We start from the raw sequence: 21,277 nt of genomic DNA, 5'->3' as shown, positions 1-21,277 counted from the left end.
AGGAACCCCCCATCAATTACACAGGAACCCCCCATAAAATACATAGGACCCCCCATCAATTACACAGGAACCCCCCCATCAATTACACAGGAGAACCCCATCATTTACACAGGAAGCCCCATCAAATACACCTGGGGTGCCCACACACACACAATCCATACCATGAAGAAGGTCATGGTGGAGCCTCCTTGGATGGTACCATACTGGATGTTGGTCTGGTCAGCCAGGTCGTCAGGAGACTCGATGGGCACCTCCATCCTCTGAACTGTAAGGAAAGCTGCCAGGTTGGCCGTGTAGGAGGAGATGATGATTAGAGTGAACGCCCACCTGGGAGGGACAGAGGACAGGCATATTATCACAAGTTACGCTATGGCAAAGTTAAGCCTACTCCTGGGCTAAAAAGGCAACCTATATGGTCCCAGTTGTTAGTCCAGAATAGTGTTGCAGAATTACGGTAGCTTTCCCAAAATGTGCAGGTTTTCGAGAAATCATGGTTGCATTTCCTGTTTATTCACTCCTTATTCCTGACTGATTCTTGGAATCTTCCACCCAGGATTTCTGGAAAACCTGGGTAACTTGGGTAAATTAGCAGACTTTTGCAACCCTAGTCCAGAAATTGGCTTCATATGTGTCCAGTCCACCACCGCATTATATTACACCTTAAAGTGTTGCTCTTGTTCTGAATCTTTGTAAAGGTCAAATGACAAATTGTTGAAATCCTTCCATTCACATAGTGCTGTCAACTGTTTTCATGTCAACAGTTCCAGTTGCACTGATCTAACGGAACGTTTGTTGATTGTCTGAGCATCTACATAATTATCCAAAAAACGACTACTTTACCCTTTAGGTTGAACACCGTTTTATTCTGAACAGTGCATTGCAGTATCAAGACAATTCAGAGTTAATGGAGCTAACTAACTAAAGTAAAAAGGGGTGAGGTTTGGTGAAATACACTCTTAGCATATTTTTTTCTATCTATACCCTAAAAGGGTTCTTCGGCTGTCCCCATAGGAGAACCCTTTGAAGAACCCTTTTTGGTTCCAGGTAGAAATCTTTTGGTTCCAGATAGAACTCTTTTGGGTTCCATGTAGAACCATTTCCACAGAGGGTTCTACATGGAACCCAAAAGGGTTCTACCTGGAACCCAAAAAGGTTCTACCTGGAACCAAAAAGGGTTCTCCTATGGGGACAGCCGAATAGCCCTTTTGGAAACCTTTTTTCTAAGAGTATACTTCAGTGAAAAGCCGTCGTTTGGAGGATTTATTGGCACAATTAGGTTATAACAACAAGGTCATTACCAATAGGAGATAATGTCTAGATGCATTTTACCATGTACATCTAGTGTATAAATTGCCTGGCTGGGCTGATTAGACAGTGGATTCCGCAGTCAGATGGAACAGAGTAAATAGGAATTTTAACGTCATAGATTTAGCCGGGGGTAATTTGTGGAATAGACACCGGCTGGAATGCAGTTTTAACCAATCAGCATCCAGGATTAGACCCACCCGTTGTATAATGCGGTATAATATAATTCCCATTAGTATATGACTGCCATCTGGTTGATCTGATGAACAGTAGCTTTGGGAGAAGAGTAAAGTGGAGGAGGAAGTAATACAGAAGTTGATACTGTAGCTAGCCACACACGCGCACCCACACCCACCCGCAACCTCCCTCCCACACAACCCATACATACTCACCAGACCCCGGAGACGCAGCGTGTGGACAGTGCGCGGGGCATAATCTCAGAGCCCTGCTGCATGAAGCCTCCCACAGGGAACCACAGGCTGTTGCCCAGGGTGTACTGGTTCTCCAGCATGTCCTTGCGCCCCATCAGACACGGGTGAGGGTTGTACCACTCATAGGGACTCAACCTGGGAGGTAAACAGCGAGAAGGGTGGACTATTTAGTCTTCAACGTATGATTTATACATAATAGCATCATCTCTAAATGAGTGAAAAGGGGTCCCCAAAATTGCATTTCATAACCTCTCTATTAGATAAGTAGATGAGGGAACGGAGATTTAGAGCCACATTAGATATAAGATGCGACCTTTGTATAACCTGGTCCCTGATCTGTTCGTGCTGCATAGGCACCAGGCTACTCTATCTAGAGTGTATGCACGTTGAGGTGTCCCCCAGCCCAGTAGGTGGCGTAGTTAGTTACCTGGCGGCTAGGAAGAGCACACAGCTGACAGCCAGGTAGGCCAGGAGCATGAAGAGCCACACGGCTGGAGAGAACGGGTCCAGGAAGGAGAAATAACCTGGCTTCCGTCCCTGATTGGAGGATGAAGACAAAGATGGTGTTAACGGAGATCAATACCAGATGGTGCAGTTCAGATTTCAAACACAAGGGGACAAAGAATTGGCATTGATTTCATTACAGATTGGGCAATGTGAGTACAGGACCATATCCACCAGGGCACAATGTAACAAAAGGTTTTGCAATAGAAGATGAAAAGTGTTTCTTATTGGACAAGTTCAGGTAGTCCCTCACTGTTTCTGCTGTTTTCTTCCATTTGGTGCCTAATGAATACGACTCAGGACAGCTTGAGTAATTAAATTGATAATGGTTTTCCTGCATGCTCTGTAAACCCTTGGGGGATGGAATATACTAGACTACAGAGCTGGGTTTCCGTTAGCTGGTAATAGCCGGCTTTTGGCCTATAAAAAAGCTTATAAATAAATAAAAAAAACATCGTAAAATGATCCTTTTTAGCCTATTCATTGATGGACATACCAGTCGATGGAAATGCATTTGACTGGGCAGGCTTATCGGTCTATAGGCTCATTTGCATACTTTTGTGAAATGAAATTGGCTCATGTGTACAGTATATTCGTTATGCGTCGTATTAATCACACGCTTGCTTATAGCATACATATACAGAGCCAATGAGCTGAAAATCGGTCAGGCCAGCGCTGCTAGTTAAAACGCAACGGAAGGCAGGCTTGCTTCATCAGCGCTACACACATCTTGGAACGAACATGGGCACGTAGCCTACTGCCTTGTGCGCATTGCTGCGCTTATAATGTGAATAAATAATAGTTGGTCAACATTTAAAGCTAAACGTTCTGATCTGTTGCAGACTTTCTTTTTATTTTACTGGTTGTATGAATTTGAGATGTATCATCCCACAGCCGTCCCAGAGTCTGTTTGGAATAGGCTATTTCTTTCTCGACCAACTGACCAATAGAATTCATCAACTTTTCTAGTATGGGGGATAATATATTTACATAGGTTAGTGATTTTGCTGTTCGTTACTCGTGTTGTTGGCTGAGGAAAAGTAAACGTGGACATTTCCCCCGAACATCTTCGGTGTCCATCAGAATTTGGTAAGAAGGAAGCGCACGTTGCATCCTCGACTTGCATGTTCAGTTAAATATGAATTACCGTCATCTAAAAGGGATTTCTGTCATTCTGAGCAGCGTGGGTGGACGCCCTAATTAGGTTACGCACACAATGCATATGGGTCAGGTACGTTTCTCAAATCTCCGGTAAATTACAATGTTGCCAGTCAAATGCCCGGCGCCACATTTCCATAAGGATACCCTGCTACAGAGTAATGTGGCTTGTTTGTTGTCCATATATGAAAATTGCTTTTTGGATGAATACGGTTGGGTGACACTTTAGTTTAAGGTCTGCTTATGAACTGTTTATAATCATTAAGCTAATGTTTGAATACAGGCCTATTCATTGTATTGACTTGTATATGATTACGTGTCCTCATAATAAATGATTTATGCATTGTACTCGCCAATGTTACTAAATACATCCACAGCTGATAGACAGTTTACAAGCCATTTTATAATGGTCTATAAACAGATGAAGTGTTACCCGAGGTAGTAACAACTAAGCCATATAGGGAACAATGTACAAAACGGTGCATTTTCCACTGCAGCCCAGGTCCAGCCTGAGGCTTTCCAAGACCTTCTGGTATTATCGAATCAGACCAAATGTTATACTGGGGAAATTGCGTTTTCATAAGCTAGAACTGACACTAAGGACATGGGAAGAGCACCAACTCCCACAGTGGAAAAGCACCAACATAGTACAGCACACATAATCTGTAGTCAATGGCAGTGCCTTACCCATAGTGATAAATCATAACTTAATGGATTTGTCTCTGTGGTCATCTTACCAAATGGACTCTGTACAGGATGCTGATGCCCAGAGACATGAAGGGTTTGGAGAAATCTATGACCTTCTCCCTCTCTGAGGTGATGGTGAACCCAGCTACCGCCAAGTCTGCTTTCTGTAGGAGAGAGGGATGGAGATGGATAGGGGGTTAGAGAGTGCGAGAGAGAGACAGGAGAGAGAGAGAGAGAGCAATAGAGAGAGAAATAAAGAGAGTGAGAAGGGGGAGAGAGAGGAAGTGAGAAAGTGAGAGAAGGGGGGAGCGAGAGAGAGAGAGAGAGAAGGGGGGAGAGAGAGAGCGAGAGAAATGGAGAGAAAGAAGGGGGAGAGAGAGAGATAGATAGAGAGAGAAAGAATGAGAAAGAAAGACAGCGAGAGGGAGGGAGGGAGAAAATACAGAGAAAGAGAGAGAAAACAACAGAGCGAGAGAAAAATATAGAGGGTGACAGATATAAGACAGAGGGGAGTCGAAGAAAGAGGAAGTGAGAGCAGAGAGATGGAGAGATACAGATTAAAAAAGGGGTCAATTGGGGTTATCGAGGAGAACTTGAAAGCAGTCTTGACATATAGAACGTTTGTTCTGCAGGGGTGAGTGTAGACTCTGTAGTGTAAGAGGAGGGGAAGATTCTTCAAGAGCGAGGTAGAGAGGAAGGAGAGGGGAAGGAAACACCATAAAGGACAGAGTCATCATAGAGTGCATGGCTGATCCAACAAAAACAAGACCCCAGACACCTCTCTGTTCCTTAATTACATATTAATTGATTAATGAGGACATACTCATTAACGAGTTTCACCCACTTTCATCAGGCAGTAGCAGGAGAGAAGAGCGGGAGAGGGGGGGGTGGGTAAGTGTGTTATTCAATGAAGTGTTTAGGGAATGTTAGTTTGTGTGTGTGTGTGTGTGTGTGTGTGTGTATGTGTGTGTGGTTATTGCATAACGATGCTTATTTAAAAATTAAGTGAGAGTGTGCGTGTTTTCATGGAATTTACATAACCTTGTGCGTGTGTGTGCGTGTGTGAGGGCTCCATTAGTGTGTCTCTCCCCGTGTGTGCCACCAAGAGTGTGTTCACTCCACATGAGTGCATGTGTGTGGTGTGCGTGCGCGCGTGCGCCAGAGACATTTGATGATTCTCTTAACGAGTAGGTTGGGTCAAGCATGGCTCCACTACCCCACCAGCCCCACTCACACAAGGTCATTACAGACGTCATCATCATCATCATTACCATTATCAGTAACAGCGTTATGAGACACTATCGGGAGTCGAGATAGGGCCACACAGATAGCATCAGTAATTGCAGTTGTCGTTTTGAGTGGTGGCAACATTAGCTCAAAACGATGTTATGGCAACAGCAAGTGTGGTAAAATAACGGGTGGGTCTGTGGCGTTGTGGCCAAAATATCCTTCGCAGCCACAAACAAAATAGAAACGGTAGACGCTGTTGCTGTTGTTACGGCAAGAGCAGTTGAAAGAGCTTTGAGTGCCTTGCGGATTCCAATATATTTTGCTGCGTCAGCTGCTATCGCAAGAGAATATTTACGGGAGAGTTGAGATTCATTGACTTGAAATTCTGGTTACTTTCCCCAAATTCCCCAGTTTTCCAGAAAATCCTGATTGGAAGATTCCTGCAATTAAATAAGCAAGAAATCTGGGAATCCTCCAACCAGGATTTTTGGAAAAAGGGAATTTGGGGAAAGTTAACTGAATGTTGAAACACTAGCTCTGACTGTGGTCTGAAAGCCACCAGTTTTATACCACTAACAGCTACAGGTTAGCACGACGATTAGCAGACTTTGATCAGTGGTCACCAACCACGGTACTAGAGAGCTTCCATCCCAGCACTAACACCTGATCAAATAAATCAACTAATCATCACAACTTAGATGAACTGTATCAGGTATTGTAGTGCCGAGCTGGGGCAAAGCCAGACATCCCTGTAGTTCTCCAAGACCAAGGATTTTAACCAGGCTTCTCCTTAGTTACCATGGTGATTATTTACGGCTGACTTTGACTGATTGAAGACCCACGCTATTGACCCACCATTACAGCCAGTCGTCTGGATGGTGTTTGTGTGTGCGTGTGTGCATGTGTGTGTGTGTGTGTGTGTGTGTGTGCGTGAGAGTGTGTGTGTGTGTGCATGTGTGTGCATGTGTGTGTGCGTGAAAGTGTGTGTGTGTGTGTGTGTGTGAGAGTGTGTGTGTGTGCATGTGTGTGTGCGTGAGAGTGTGTGCATGTGTGTGAGAGTGTGTGCATGTGTGCGCTTACCCTATTGATGAGCTCTCCCACCATGCCTGTCCAGGAACCGTTTGGTTCAGGCGCTCCGTACAGCCCGTCATCCACCAGCTTGATCCTGAAGGAGAACTTCAACATGTCCGACAGCTCTCTTAACATGTCCACACAGAAGCCCTGGTACCGGTCGTTTCCCTGCAGCTCCTGGTAGTTGGACTTATGCATCACATACGGGTTCTCCTGCAATAGAAGGAAATCAAAAGGCATTTACCCGAAACGTGTTGATTTAAAAAAATATATATATATACTGCTCAAAAAAATAAAGGGAACACTTAAACAACACATCCTAGATCGGAATGAAAGAAATAATCTTATTAAATACTTTTTTCTTTACATAGTTGAATGTGCTGACAACAAAATCACACAAAAAGAATCAATGGAAATCCAATTGATCAACCCATGGAGGTCTGGATTTGGAGTCACACTCAAAATTAAAGTGGAAAACCACACTACAGGCTGATCCAACTTTGATGTAATGTCCTTAAAACAAGTCAAAATGAGGCTCCGTAGTGTGTGTGGCCTCCACGTGCCTGTATGACCTCCCTACAACGCCTGGGCATGCTCCTGATGAGGTGGCGGATGGTCTCCTGAGGGATCTCCTCCCAGACCTGGACTAAAGCATCCGCCAACTCCTGGACAGTCTGTGGTGCAACGTGGCGTTGGTGGATGGAGCGAGACATGATGTCCCAGATGTGCTCAATTGGATTCAGGTCTGGGGAACGGGCGGGCCAGTCCATAGCATCAATGCCTTTCTTTTGCAGGAACTGCTGACACACTCCAGCCACATGAGGTCTAGCATTGTCTTGCATTAGGAGGAACCCAGGGCCAACCGCACCAGCATATGGTCTCACAAGGGGTCTGAGGATCTCATCTCGGTACCTAATGGCAGTCAGGCTACCTCTGGCGAGCACATGGAGGGCTGTGCGGCCCCCCAAAGAAATGCCACCCCACACCATGACTGACCCACCGCCAAACCGGTCATGCTGGAGGATGTTGCAGGCAGCAGAACGTTCTCCACGGCATCTCCAGACTCTGTCACGTCTGTCACGTGCTCAGTGTGAACCTGCTTTCATCTGTGAAGAGCACAGGGCGCCAGTGGCGAATTTGCCAATCTTGGTGTTCTCTGGCAAATGCCAAACGTCCTGCACGGTGTTGGACTGTAAGCACAACCCCCACCTGTGGACGTCGGGCCCTCATACCACCCTCATGGAGTCTGTTTCTGACCGTTTGAGCAGACACATGCACATTTGTGGCCTGCTGGAGGTCATTTTGCAGGGCTCTGGTAGTGCTCCTCCTGCTCCTCCTTGCACAAAGGCAGAGGTAGCGGTCCTGCTGCTGGGTTGTTGCCCTCCTACGGCCTCCTCCACGTCTCCTGATGTACTGGCCTGTCTCCTGGTAGCGCCTCCATGCTCTGGACACTACGCTGACAGACACAGCAAACTTTCTTGCCACAGCTCGCATTGATGTGCCATCCTGGATGAACTGCACTACCTGAGCCACTTGTGTGGGTTGTAGACTCCGTCTCATGCTACCACTAGAGTGAACGCACCACCAGCATTCAAAAGTGACCAAAACATCAGCCAGGAAGCATAGGAACTGAGAAGTGGTCTGTGGTCTCCACCTGCAGAACCACTCCTTTATTGGGGGTGTCTTGCTTATTGCCTATAATTTCCACCTGTTGTCTATTCCATTTGCACAACAGCATGTGACATTTATTGTCAATCAGTGTTGCTTCCGAAGTGGACAGTTTGATTTCACAGAAGTGTGATTGACTTGGAGTTACATTGTGTTGTTTAAGTGTTCCCTTTATTTTTTTGAGCAGTGTATATCTATACACACGCTCTTGTCTTTTGTTACTAGCACTGACTTGGTTGATAGTCACTTATTAAGGAAAACATTTGATTACTATGACTGTGAGATGTGGTTGTCTCACCTAGCAATCCTCAGATGAATGCACTAACTGTAAGTCGCTCTGGAATAAGAACGTCTGCTAAGTGACTAAAATGTAAATCTATATGTAATATGGATTTTTGAAGTAAACATCCTACCAACAGCTGCTGAATATCTCTTCATCATAATTCAAAGAAGGAACAGTGTCCTGAAGCATTTAGTAAGGGCTGAATCTTCACTTGGAATGTGTGCACATACCCTCATTTACATATATTGTAATTTCTCGCATATAGGTCACTGGCAAAATGATTTGTCACTAAGCGGCAATAAGGGACCTATTAGACACGAATTACATTAACATCTACTTAGTACTTACTTGATCAGGTGTAAAGAACTGATATTACAAGTTACCGTACAATTAAATGATTTGTGTACCCCTGACTGACTCTTTTCTTTTGTTCTCGGTAAATTAAACTTCATCTTGTTTTAACCCAAAATGGTCAACAGAAAACCAACAGTTTCACATTCCACCAATGCAAATTTGCGAAACCACAACGTCTTTACCAATATGGTGGTGACGATGAGCGTCTTGTTAGCCAACGTCTCCGACATGTTGATGTCCAGAGACGTCGAGTTCATCGCCAACGTGTTGTTAGAGTACCAGATCCCGATCTGTACACGGGGATGACGAAGAAAGAAAAATAAAATGGATTGGGAGTGGGGGGACGAAGAGAAAGAGATAGACAATAGGGGTAAACCCGTGGTCAATGTGTATGCATTAGTCAATACGTATAGTGCATCTAACTCCAGTGCTTGTCAAATCAGCTCATAAATAGAGACATTCAACCCCGACCCCACCGCGACCCAGTCACATTTGAGCCCATTACCCCTTGACCCCCTGACCTCTTTATGACCCCCGTGGTGCTTCTCCAGGATCCTCAGGGTATAGTTTGTCCTCTGGCCTTTGCTGTTGAACTCCACCCTGCCGGTCAACCCATCATACTCCACCTGAGAGAAAGAGAAAGAGAGAGGGAGTGAGGGAGGGAGAGACACAGAGAGGGAGTGAGGGAGAGAGAGAGAGGGGAAGCAAGAGAGAGAAAAACAAAATGTATTCTTTCAAGGAGCCAGAGAGAGAGAGTGGCAAATGGAGAGAAAAATAATGTTGGACAGAAAGAGAGGGGAGGGACAAAGAAACAGAGAGAAAGAGAGAGGGAGAGATTCAGCCCAGACAAACAGACCAGGCGATAGCTAGGCTTGGCGGCGGTATATTAGATGGCTGAAAGTGGCGAGAGAGACAGAGAGATGTATGGCTAAAACAAAAGGCAAGCAGAGAGACTGAGGGTGCAGCATGGAGAGAGAGACTCAGGATGAATTATACCCTGAAAGAGAGGTAGAACAAGAGATGCCCAAACGAGGAACAACAGAGCGGGGGAAAGAGGGGGGAGAGGAGAGGAACCACTGCCAAAGAGAGTGTACGAATGATGGAATGATGCACGGAGAGCGAGAAAACATTGTCTGAGACTGAAGAGAGATGAGTGGAGAAACAGATGGTGGAAGATAAGAAGTGGCAGACTCCGATAGGAGGAGGAATGAAGGAGGAAGCGAGGATGGAGAGAAAATGTGCTGCCCAGCAGAGCACTACAATGAAGATAGGAAGAATACCATCAACACCACAACAACCACAAAACAAGAGCAGTAGTATACGTGACAACATACGAAAGCCCCAAAGGCGACAGGAAGGTTATAAGATAGTGCTGTGCTATTCACTAGTTAGCCTACTGGTAGAGTTGGGGTCAATTCCAAACCAACTCAGTCAATTGCTCAATAATTCAGGATTCACTTCATGAATTCCAAAGTTATATCACTTTTATTTTATGAGCTGAAATGCCATTCATTCCGCAAATGTATTGAATTGAAATGGATTTGCCCCGCAACCCTTACTTCTGTAATTCATGACCAAAGCTAGCCATGTTTTGGCTAAGTATGGAATCTATTAGAACCTGACTGGTCTGTATTCAACAACATCACATTGTTGCCTTGGCAGGAGAACGAGTTGGCTAGGTGGACAAATGCATAAATAGCTAGCCACTCTAGTTGGGACAAGGTTCAGTAACAGGTGGATGTACCATGCTATGTTGCATATTTCTACTAAGCACTGGGCCTATTGGGACGATGTTACATTGTTGCCTGGGCAAGACAACAATGAGTTGGCGTATATGCAGGTGGCACAATTGGCTAGTTTGGACAACATGCAGTAAAGAAAAACCACATGGGTGAACTAAAGGTTTCTGTAGTCAACAAAACTTACAACAACATTACAAAGGGATAGTTGGGACAGCATCGGGACAGTATTGAGTAAAGAGAGAGCAGGTGTGGGTACCATGCGCAGGTAGTTCATCAGGCTGGTGCCGTGCTGCCAGATCTGAGGAGTGGTGCAGCTGAGCGGCTTCACTCCAATCTCCTGACTCCGGTTGAGCTCACGCACCGCCCCCACCACCACATGCACCGCATCAAACATGAGAGCCGACGACAGCTGTGGGAGAGAGAGAATAGTTGATACTAATGTTCTCAGAGAGAGAGTAAGAAAGACATAGGGAGGGGGGGAAGGAAAGAGAGATGGAGAGAGGCACAATGGTAGAGAGAGAAAGATGAGGGAGGCAGGCATAAGGATAGAGAGAGAGAGATGGAGAAAGAAAGACAGAAACATTGAGATAGATGTAATGTTTCTCAGTCAACAAGGTGGCACTGTGGTCTGTGCCAAAGCGATGTGATTCAATCAAACCTTAAAGGGATACATTGGGATTTTGGCAATGAGGCCCTTTATCTACTTCCCTAGAGTCTGACGAACTCGTGGATACCATTTTTATGTCTCTGTGTCCAGTATGAAGGCTGTGAGGGGGTAGTTTTGTGAACCAATGCTAACTAGCCTTAGCGCAATGACTGGAAGCATGTTAGTTAGCAATTGTGCTAGCGCTAGTTAGCAACTCCCATCTGACTCTGGGGAAGTAAATAAAGGGCCTCAATGCCAAAATCCCGAACTATCCCTTGAACATTAATGACATCTGGTCAGGCATCAGTCAACCGGACAGAGTGTGAATCACACAGATTGTGAGTGACAGCACGGCAATCTGTGTACCTCGACTGTCAGTTTGATTGTGTCAAAAGGAATAGTGATAAAGTCTCTGTATGAGGCTGGTGGGAGGAGCTATAGGAGAACGGGCTCATTGTAATGGCTGGATTGGCATTAATGGAACGGAGTCAAACGTGGTTTCCATATGTTTGATACCGTTCCGTTTCTCCCATTCCAGCCATTACCACCAGCCTCCTCTGCTGTGTATGACCTAGAAATGTACGAGTAAATGTGTGGCATTGCATGTACGACTAAGTGTATGAGTGAGAATGTATGAGGGAATGTGAACTTGGATGTCATTATACTGTTATAGTATAAAATATATAATGCTAGAGCAGTATAAGTTAGTATCGAGAGTATACAGGTAGTAGTCAAAATATGTACGGGTAACACCAGGAGGGTAACTTAGCAGTAGTGAGTACACAAGAAAAATAATTGGCTGACACGATATGAGTAAGTTACTGTAGCAGTATATGAGTAAGTTTCTGTAGCAGTATATGAGTAAGTTACTGTAGCAGTATATGAGTAAGTTACTGTAGCAGTATATGAGTAAGTTTCTGTAGCAGTATATGAGTAAGTTACTGTAGCAGTATATGAGTAAGTTACTGTAGCAGTATATGAGTAAGTTTCTGTAGCAGTATATGAGTAAGTTACTGTAGCAGTATATGAGTAAGTTACTGTAGCAGTATATGAGTAAGTTACTGTAGCAGTATATGAGTAAGTTACTGTAGCAGTATATGAGTAAGTTACTGTAGCAGTATATGAGTAAGTTACTGTAGCAGTATATGAGTAAGTTACTGTAGCAGTATATGAGTAAGTTACTGTAGCAGTATATGAGTAAGTTACTGTAGCAGTATAAAAGCAACAGTGTATGAGCAAAATGATTTGAGTAATATGTATATGAGTATTAGTAAGTAATCAGTATACAAGTGACAGTAAGACTATTGAATGAGAATATAACAGTGTTTGAAGAAGGTATGCATTACAGTGAATGTAAATATGGAGGGAGAGTATTACAGTATATGAAAGTATATGAGTACCGTATATGAGAAAGATTGAGTATGAGTAACAGTAACAGTGTATGAGTACAACCATATACAAGGTGTCCTGTTCTCACCGCTGGGCCAGGGTAGGGGCTGAGTTCACAGCCCTCCCTCCAGGACAGGTTGAGACTCCTGATGAACTCCAGGTAGAAGGGATGGCTGCTGTTGAACATGGAGAAACCCACGATGTTGGACTGGTCATCCACCACGTTGTCCAATCGCAGCAGGGGAAAGTCCTGATTGACATAAGAGGGAGGGAGGGGCTTTCGAGTGCACATTCTAGAGAGAGCTAGCTAAACCACACAGGTGGGTAAAAAGTTTGTTTATTTTTAATGTGTGTCCCCCTCCCCAGTGATGTATATTATATGAAATGATTGTTCGACAGTGACGTATGAGATAACAGTGTGGAATAGGGGTAGAAGAGGGTGAGTAAGTCCATTTTTCTTATTTTTAAACTTTTGAAGTATTTTTGAAATGCGGATCTGAAAAAGATCATTGCAGTTGGACAGCAGTGGTAACAGTGTAACACAGCATCTCACAATAGCTGTCACGTCCTGACCAGTATAAGGGGTTATTTGTTATTGTAGTTTGGTCAGGACGTGGCAGGGGGTGTTTGTTTAGAGTGTTTCGGGGTTTGTTGGGCTATGTTCTATGTTTATCTAGTATGTTTAGTTAATAGGGTTGACCTTCAATTGGAAGCAGCTGCTCCTAGTTGCTTCTAATTGAAGGTCCTATTTAAGAGGGGTGTTTTTACGTGGGATTTTGTGGGTAGTTGTTCCTTGTTCAGTGTTTGTTGCACCTGACAGGACTGTTTCGTTTTGTTCTTTTTTTGTATACGTATTTAGTTGCTTCTCCTTCTTCAAAATAAAAAGAAGATGAGTATACATATTCCCGCTGCGTTTTGGTCCAATCCATACGACAACCGTGACAATAGCAGAGTGATACTTTATACTGTAAGGCCACAGTGTATCAGTACGATATAGGACCGCGGTACAATACAGGGGCTGCGTTTTGGTACCGGGAGGCAGGACAGGGAGCCAGTTCCAGACAGTAGAGTGGCGTGCCATTCAGCCACTGTATGAAAATGAAAGGGTGATGATTTAGAGATTTCTGGCCTCTCTCCAAAGTTTCGGGGAACTGCCGTTTTGCCCTTAGGGGTGTGAGGCGCACGCCCTTGTAAGTACCACGGTAAAAATGTCCTGCACTGTAGACGGGACGGGATATGATGTCGGAAATATTATTAGCTATGTAAGTCACCTCGCACAAGGGCATGCGCCGGGCAGGGAAATAATGATGACAAACTGCGCACTCCCATCATGCATTTCAGATGAGATCCGCCGCGATTGCCATCCATAGGCCGGGCGGCCAGGGCACGAGCAGAGAGGGTAGTGGGTAGGGTACGGAGAGGGAGGGGAGGAGCATTTTGATTGGTATGCTCTTACCATGGTGGTGAGGATGTACTTGTAAAATGCTGACGTCATCCCCAGCTCCGATGCCTGAGGGGTGGAAAAGGAAAGAGGGGGTCATTGGTAACAGTGCTGAACTGTACTGCATTGTGGGTGATGCAACAACTTGATCATATGGCATTCAGATAACAAGTTGGTTCACTTTATACACATCAGCCGGTGTATAACATGTACAACTGTGACCTCTCCGCTATTGAGACATAATGTAAAGTTAACAGCGCATATCTGCTATTTTGACGCGCATTTACATAGCTTACATGAAGACTACTTGTAGCATTTACATAGCTTACAGTAGTTGTGCCACTGGTAGAATACAGAACAGAATAATACATCATTTAAAAGCATGCATACATAATGCACCTTCTGGCTGCAATACAGAGTAGAATACATGGTACTATGTGTTATACTGCAGAGAATGCCACCAGTAGAATACATGGTACTATGTGTTATACTACAGAGAATGCCACCAGTAGAATACATGGTACTATGTGTTATACTGCAGAGAATGCCACCAGTAGAATACATGGTACTATGTGTTATACTGCAGAGAATGCCACCAGTAGAATACATGGTACTATGTGTTATACTGCAGAGAATGCCACCAGTAGAATACATGGTACTATGTGTTATACTACAGAGAATGCCACCAGTAGAATACATGGTACTATGTGTTATACTGCAGAGAATGCCACCAGTAGAATACATGGTACTATGTGTTATACTGCAGAGAATGCCACCAGTAGAATACATGGTACTATGTGTTATACTACAGAGAATGCCACCAGTAGAATACATGGTACTATGTGTTATACTGCAGAGAATACCACCAGTAGAATACATGGTACTATGTGTTATACTGCAGAGAATGCCACCAGTAGAATACATGGTACTATGTGTTATACTACAGAGAATGCCACCAGTAGAATACATGGTACTATGTGTTATACTACAGAGAATGCCACCAGTAGAATACATGGTACTATGTGTTATACTGCAGAGAATGCCACCAGTAGAATACATGGTACTATGTGTTATACTACAGAGAATGCCACCAGTAGAATACATGGTACTATGTGTTATACTACAGAGAATGCCACCAGTAGAATACATGGTACTATGTGTTATACTGCAGAGAATGCCACCAGTAGAATACATGGTACTATGTGTTATACTACAGAGAATGCCACCAGTAGAATACATGGTACTATGTGTTATACTGCAGAGAATACCACCAGTAGAATACATGGTACTATGTGTTATACTGCAGAGAATGCCACCAGTAGAATACATGGTACTATGTGTTATACTGCAGAGAATACCACCAGTAGAATACATGGTACTATGTGTTATACTACAGAGAATGCCACCAGTAGAATACATGGTACTATGTGTTATACTGCAGAGAATACCACCAGTAGAATACATGGTACTATGTGTTATACTGCAGAGAATGCCACCAGTAGAATACATGGTACTATGTGTTATACTGCAGAGAATACCACCAGTAGAATACATGGTACTATGTGTTATACTACAGAGAATGCCACCAGTAGAATACATGGTACTATGTGTTATACTGCAGAGAATGCCACCAGTAGAATACATGGTACTATGTGTTATACTACAGAGAATGCCACCAGTAGAATACATGGTACTATGTGTTATACTACAGAGAATGCCACCAGTAGAATACATGGTACTATGTGTTATACTGCAGAGAATGCCACCAGTAGAATACATGGTACTATGTGTTATACTGCAGAGAATGCCACCAGTAGAATACATGGTCCTATGTGTTATACTACAGAGAATGCCACCAGTAGAATACATGGTACTATGTGTTATACTGCAGAGAATGCCACCAGTAGAATACATGGTACTATGTGTTATACTGCAGAGAATGCCACCAGTAGAATACATGGTACTATGTGTTATACTGCAGAGAATGCCACCAGTAGAATACATGGTACTATGTGTTATACTGCAGAGAATGCCACCAGTAGAATACATGGTACTATGTGTTATACTACAGAGAATGCCACCAGTAGAATACATGGTACTATGTGTTATACTGCAGAGAATGCCACCAGTAGAATACATGGTACTATGTGTTATACTGCAGAGAATACCACCAGTAGAATACATGGTACTATGTGTTATACTACAGAGAATGCCACCAGTAGAATACATGGTACTATGTGTTATACTGCAGAGAATGCCACCAGTAGAATACATGGTACTATGTGTTATACTGCAGAGAATGCCACCAGTAGAATACATGGTACTATGTGTTATACTACAGAGAATGCCACCAGTAGAATACATGGTACTATGTGTTATACTGCAGAGAATGACGTTGAGCTGGGCAAGGCAAACCTACATAAAGATTTCATATCACATGAATAATTCACACAGATTCATAAGTATGTATGCATGTATGTTTTGTTTATTACATGTGTAATTCTGTGTTGTTGTATGTGTCGAATTTCTATGCTTTATCTTGGCCAGGTCGCAGTTGCAAATGAGAACTTGTTCTCAACTAGCCTACCTGGTTAAATAAAGGTGAAATAAAATTTTAAAAAGTAGATATATTCATTGTCTAAATAACATCACGATTCCATTTATGGAATGTTTATGTACTGCTTACAAATGTGTTATATATGAGTTATACATGTGTTTTATATATATATATATATATATATGAGTTATACATGTGTTATGACGTCCTTATGTAGATCGAGGTAGCCTTCAAATAAAGTGTTTTTCTTTGAAGGACTTTAAAAAATAATATATAATATTGATACATGCCATTTAGCAGGCCTTTTATCCAAAGCAACTTAGTCACGCGGGCATACATTTTACATACGGGCGGCCCTGAGAATCAAACCCACTATGCCTTGCTCTACCACCTGAGCTACAGATGACCACACTGTTGTCAGTTGTCTTTGTGACTGTAGCCTGGTGAGTGTCCTGACCTTCTGGAGGATGAGGTAGGAGATGGAGGCATTGGCGTCGATGATGATAGTGGCCACTTTGTCGTCTCTGATCTCCTTCAGCAAGGGGGTGGGGTCCAGGCTTTCGTCCAGCATCCTGACGGACAACGTTTCCCGGGAGATCAGGAAGCGCCGCACCAGCTCCTCCAATCGCAGCAAGCCTAAAGGGTGGAGGCGGGGGGCGTCAAAGTTAAGAGGCTGGGAATGTGTTGATGAACCGCAAATGTTGTGATACCTCAACCAAACATTTCAGAGAACTACAGCATTGTACTGCTGTTTCAAAACTCATTTTGATTACTGCTAGCACTTTGATTACTTATGTTATTCTCTATTTCTCTGTCCCCCTCCCCCTTTATATTATACTGCGTAGTAACTCCAAAACTACTTTGGTAAATATATCATAATATATGCCAATTAACAGGTAATCAGATGGTAACTAAATGCCAAGAGGATGCTGTTAACGTTCACATTCTCTGTAAACCACTATGTTTAATCTGATATTTTGGTGAGGTGTGTAACAAAGGAGGGTTTTTGAATATTTTAAATTGTTTAACTTTTTTCTTAAATGAATGACAAGTACACGTTTACTTCTTGCCTGTTTTTCTAACAATCAGTGACCACTGAGTGAATGTATCCAGGACTAGTAAAATCACATGCATGACCTTGATAATTGAAACAATAAGATCTCCATAGGGTGGCTGTAATTTAACTGAACCGTGAACAGGGAAACCAATATAGTGGCAATGTAGCTGACTGTAAAAACAATTTTAAACAGAAGAGAGAAGAAAAAAATATATATATTTTGCGAGGGCACATTACACAGACCGCATACCAGTCCAACCAAGTGGAAAACAGTGGGATCGATAAAGAGGGAGGGCGGCGCGGCCTGTAAAAAGATGCATTCAGTGCATGATCACACCCGACCTTGGCCCCAGACCTGAGCAGTCAAGTGGAAAGGCAGCTCATAAGTGGAAAGCATAATCCAATCTGGAGGGGAACTGGGCTAATCCACAGCGTGGACCGGCCGGGCGGCTGCACTCTGTGTGCAGGGGGACCCCAGGATACATTCTGCTGCTCTGCTGAAGTTTCAGGGGCATCGGCTGTACGTTGACAAGCCTAAAGCGTCAAAACATATACACAGTACATAAACCTCAACGGGTAGCTATGTACTGCTATAACCCTCTAGGCTAAATGAAGGATTACGTGAGCAGACACCTTGAAGAAAACGCTGCACTCACGCTCAACCTTTGCGTCGATCAGACTGTAACCGTGGAGAGTTTGTGTATGGAAATACGGAGGTAAAGGAAATACAGGAGGACATGAATGCAGTCGAGCTCAACACCCACGCTCTGCCTTGGCATAAATTAGACAGAACCCTCCAAAAGGGTTCTTTCGGCTGTTCCCATTGGATAACCCTTTTTGGTTCCAGGTAGAACCCTTTTTGGTTCCAGGTAGAATCCTTTTTGGTTCCAGGTAGAATCCTTTTTGGTTCCAGGTAGAACCCTTTTTGGTTCCAGGTAGAACCCTTTTTGGTTCCAGGTAGAACCCTTTTTGGTTCCAGGTAGAATCCTCTGTGGAAAGGGATACCTTGGGACCAAAAAGGGTTCTCCTATGGGGACAGCCGAAGAACCCTTTTAGGTTCTAGATAGCACCTTTTTTCTAAGAGCGTACATAGGGAAGAATTGTATAACAGAAATATACATGTAGGGAAGTATAGGAGCATGCATGTAGCATCAGACACCCTTAGGTGTACACTCACACTCTGCCTTGGCGCAGATGAGGCTGGCGGTGGGGTAGCTGAAGGAGCGGAGGATGGCCCCAATAGCCAGGCTCAGGTCCTCGTTGCTGGGGTAGAGGCTGACCGAGGCGAATCGGAGGTATGGGAGTTTGGGCGTCTCCTCCGGGCCTATCTTCACATGAGGGATCTGAGACAGCAGGCAACATCAGGCGTTACAAATGCTCTTTTAGGCATTATGAATAGGTCATGGGAAGTGTTCATCATTTTTTATGTGAGTGTGTTATAAAGGATGGATTATTATTATCATACATAATATATTATAATTAGCAAAAGAGTAAAGGAAGGGAGATGACGGGCCGGGTGGTATATAAAGGCCCAGTACAGACAAAATTATGTTTTCCCTGTGTTTTGTATCATTTTGTACACCAGCTGATGAAACTAACACCGTAAAAGTGTGAAAACATTTGATCAGTGTTATTTCCTGATAGTTGCTGGTTGAAAATACAACCTTCTAATCAGCAGGTTTTGCATGGGTGGAGTATAGGCTTGCCTGGTGACATCACCAGGCAGTATACGTTCATATAACAAAGAGAGTTTCAAACCTCTGACAATAACAGCTACTTTTCAGATTACATAACCCCTCCCCATCCAGACCACTCCCAGAAAGTCCTAGCAAAATTCTTGCTTGAGAAAATGGTTTTTGCTAAAAAGCAATTTTTGGTTCATTTTGACTATTTTAATGGAAAACTATTACAGTAAGGTAGTTAATTGTTACCCAGAAATTATTTGATATTAAAATAAAAACAGCTACATTGGGCCTTTAAGCATTGAAGATTTTACCCGGGACAGTATTATCATGCTCTGTCCATCACATTTACATATTCAACCCAATTGAAGAGCAACAAAACTAAATGTGTTTTTATACTGGTTTATACTCCAAGACAAACAGTCGAGTTTTTTCAGTTGCATATTCTCCCTAGGGTGAGATTTTAAACCCTGTCTGACTCAACCTGGCTAAGGGCTAGGTCTGAAATGTTTCACCCCTGGGATGAAATACTGCTCACCCCCTACCGAAATAAAGTCTCATGTGAAAATGTCTACAGAGATTTCCATTGGCGGATGATTGACAGCATCCGTATTATATTATTATAATCAGTCCTGTTGCAGATTCAGACGACGAAGAGATGTATCGAGATCGTAATCTAACCGTGGTATATACGACTGTGATTCATTATCGTAGCTAGAAGGAGTATTAACCAGGTCAATTCTCTGCATGACCGAAGTGTGACCATGCAGGTTCAAACTGAGTGAACCACAGTTAACTCATTACAGAGTTCACTGAACTATGACCGAGGGAGAGAGATCAGAGAGGACATTTCCTCGAGCGACGATGGCTGTGTTCCAACATGAACTCTTTCCACGTCTCCTCTCCCTCACGTGCACTGACCTGAAAGGACTTAGAATATATGCCATTCAGCAGAGGCTTGTAGAACTTATAGAAGTATGTGCATACATTTTCGTATTGGTGACCCCAGCAGGATTGTTATAAACAAAATGGCCGAAACCTATCCAGTCCTTTCAATGATCGGTAATCATCCAGCAAGCAGACAAGTAGTGGAGTAGTGGTTTATGGGAGTATGGGGATACAGTATGAGGAGCAGTGTGAAGGTGGTTTAGAGGTCATAGCTAGCTCACCTCCTTCTCCCCACAGATGTGACTGACAGTTGAGCCTGAGGCGGGACTGGACGCGGGGCCAATCACAGAGACCACCCCCTTCGGCAATATCTGACACACTGGAGAGAGAGGAGGGAGATAGAGAGGAGAGAGAGAGAGAAAGAGAGAGAAGGAGCGAGAGAAAGAGAGAGCGAAATGGTGTGGGATATATAGGGTGATAGAAAGAAAAGGGTAGACGAGAGAGAGAGAGAGAGACAGACAGGAAGGAGGGAGAGAGAGATGGGGGAATTAGTAAGGAGGGAGAATTTTCCAGCAAGATGGAAGAGTCAACGTCTTGGACGAGGTCCAGTTCTGTCTGTGTCCTGTTCTTGGATGATATATCAAATTAAGAGTCAATGCCAGACACTTTTGATTAATTGAAGCCATAACGGCAATCTGAGTCCACGCTCTGTCTAGTGGAGATTAGTGTTCTAATTCTATCCAGAAAAACCTGTGCGGCTCTTCTAGATCCGAGACAGATAAGCAATGTGTGTGTGTGTGTGTGTGTGTGTGTGTGTGTGTGTGTGTGTGTGTGTATGCACGCGCATGCTTGCAGATCACTCACTACTTAAAGAGCAACTGTTAAGACCCACTACCGTAGCCCCTTTACTGCAGTCAACTGAGCTTGTGGCCTCATGGGTGGAATGTTAATCGTTCTCATAATTAATAAACATTGTAAAAAATACAATTAAAATAAAGTGTTTCTATGTCAAACAGTTTGGTTATATTTCAGTCTTCTGTGATGTATATAAAGTGTAATATTGGGATGCAAACGCAAAATGGAATACATTTCAACTCTATATCTGACATGGTACAGGTGTCTTCTTATTGTTAAGCCCATAACAACATATGTGAAGTGTATACTTTTGTTTCAAAGTAGATTTG

General features: G+C 43.6%; 1 protein-coding gene across 6 annotated transcripts in view; it reads right to left on the bottom strand.

The window, feature by feature from the left end:
* LOC115175945 (glutamate receptor ionotropic, kainate 5) overlaps nt 1-21,277 on the bottom strand; it is a 71,583-nt gene that overhangs the window by 8,648 nt on the left and 41,658 nt on the right. For 5 of the 6 annotated variants that reach the window (XM_029735611.1, XM_029735610.1, XM_029735608.1 and 2 more), the window contains exons 4-16: nt 20,375-20,472; nt 18,701-18,866; nt 16,924-17,102; nt 13,925-13,978; nt 12,557-12,718; nt 10,690-10,842; nt 9,213-9,317; nt 8,874-8,981; nt 6,396-6,599; nt 4,136-4,249; nt 2,164-2,273; nt 1,698-1,871; nt 162-327 (exon numbers count right to left, since the gene is read on the bottom strand). In XM_029735611.1, coding sequence (XP_029591471.1) covers nt 162-327; nt 1,698-1,871; nt 2,164-2,273; nt 4,136-4,249; nt 6,396-6,599; nt 8,874-8,981; nt 9,213-9,317; nt 10,690-10,842; nt 12,557-12,718; nt 13,925-13,978; nt 16,924-17,102; nt 18,701-18,866; nt 20,375-20,472 — 1,793 coding nt within the window. The remainder of the gene's footprint in view (nt 1-161; nt 328-1,697; nt 1,872-2,163; nt 2,274-4,135; nt 4,250-6,395; nt 6,600-8,873; nt 8,982-9,212; nt 9,318-10,689; nt 10,843-12,556; nt 12,719-13,924; nt 13,979-16,923; nt 17,103-18,700; nt 18,867-20,374; nt 20,473-21,277) is intronic. The other variant, XM_029735609.1, reaches the window with a different exon arrangement.

This window comes from Salmo trutta, chromosome 36, assembly GCF_901001165.1.
Source record: "Salmo trutta chromosome 36, fSalTru1.1, whole genome shotgun sequence".
NCBI lineage: Eukaryota > Metazoa > Chordata > Actinopteri > Salmoniformes > Salmonidae > Salmo > Salmo trutta.
This window is presented reverse-complemented; position numbering and strand designations above follow the sequence as displayed.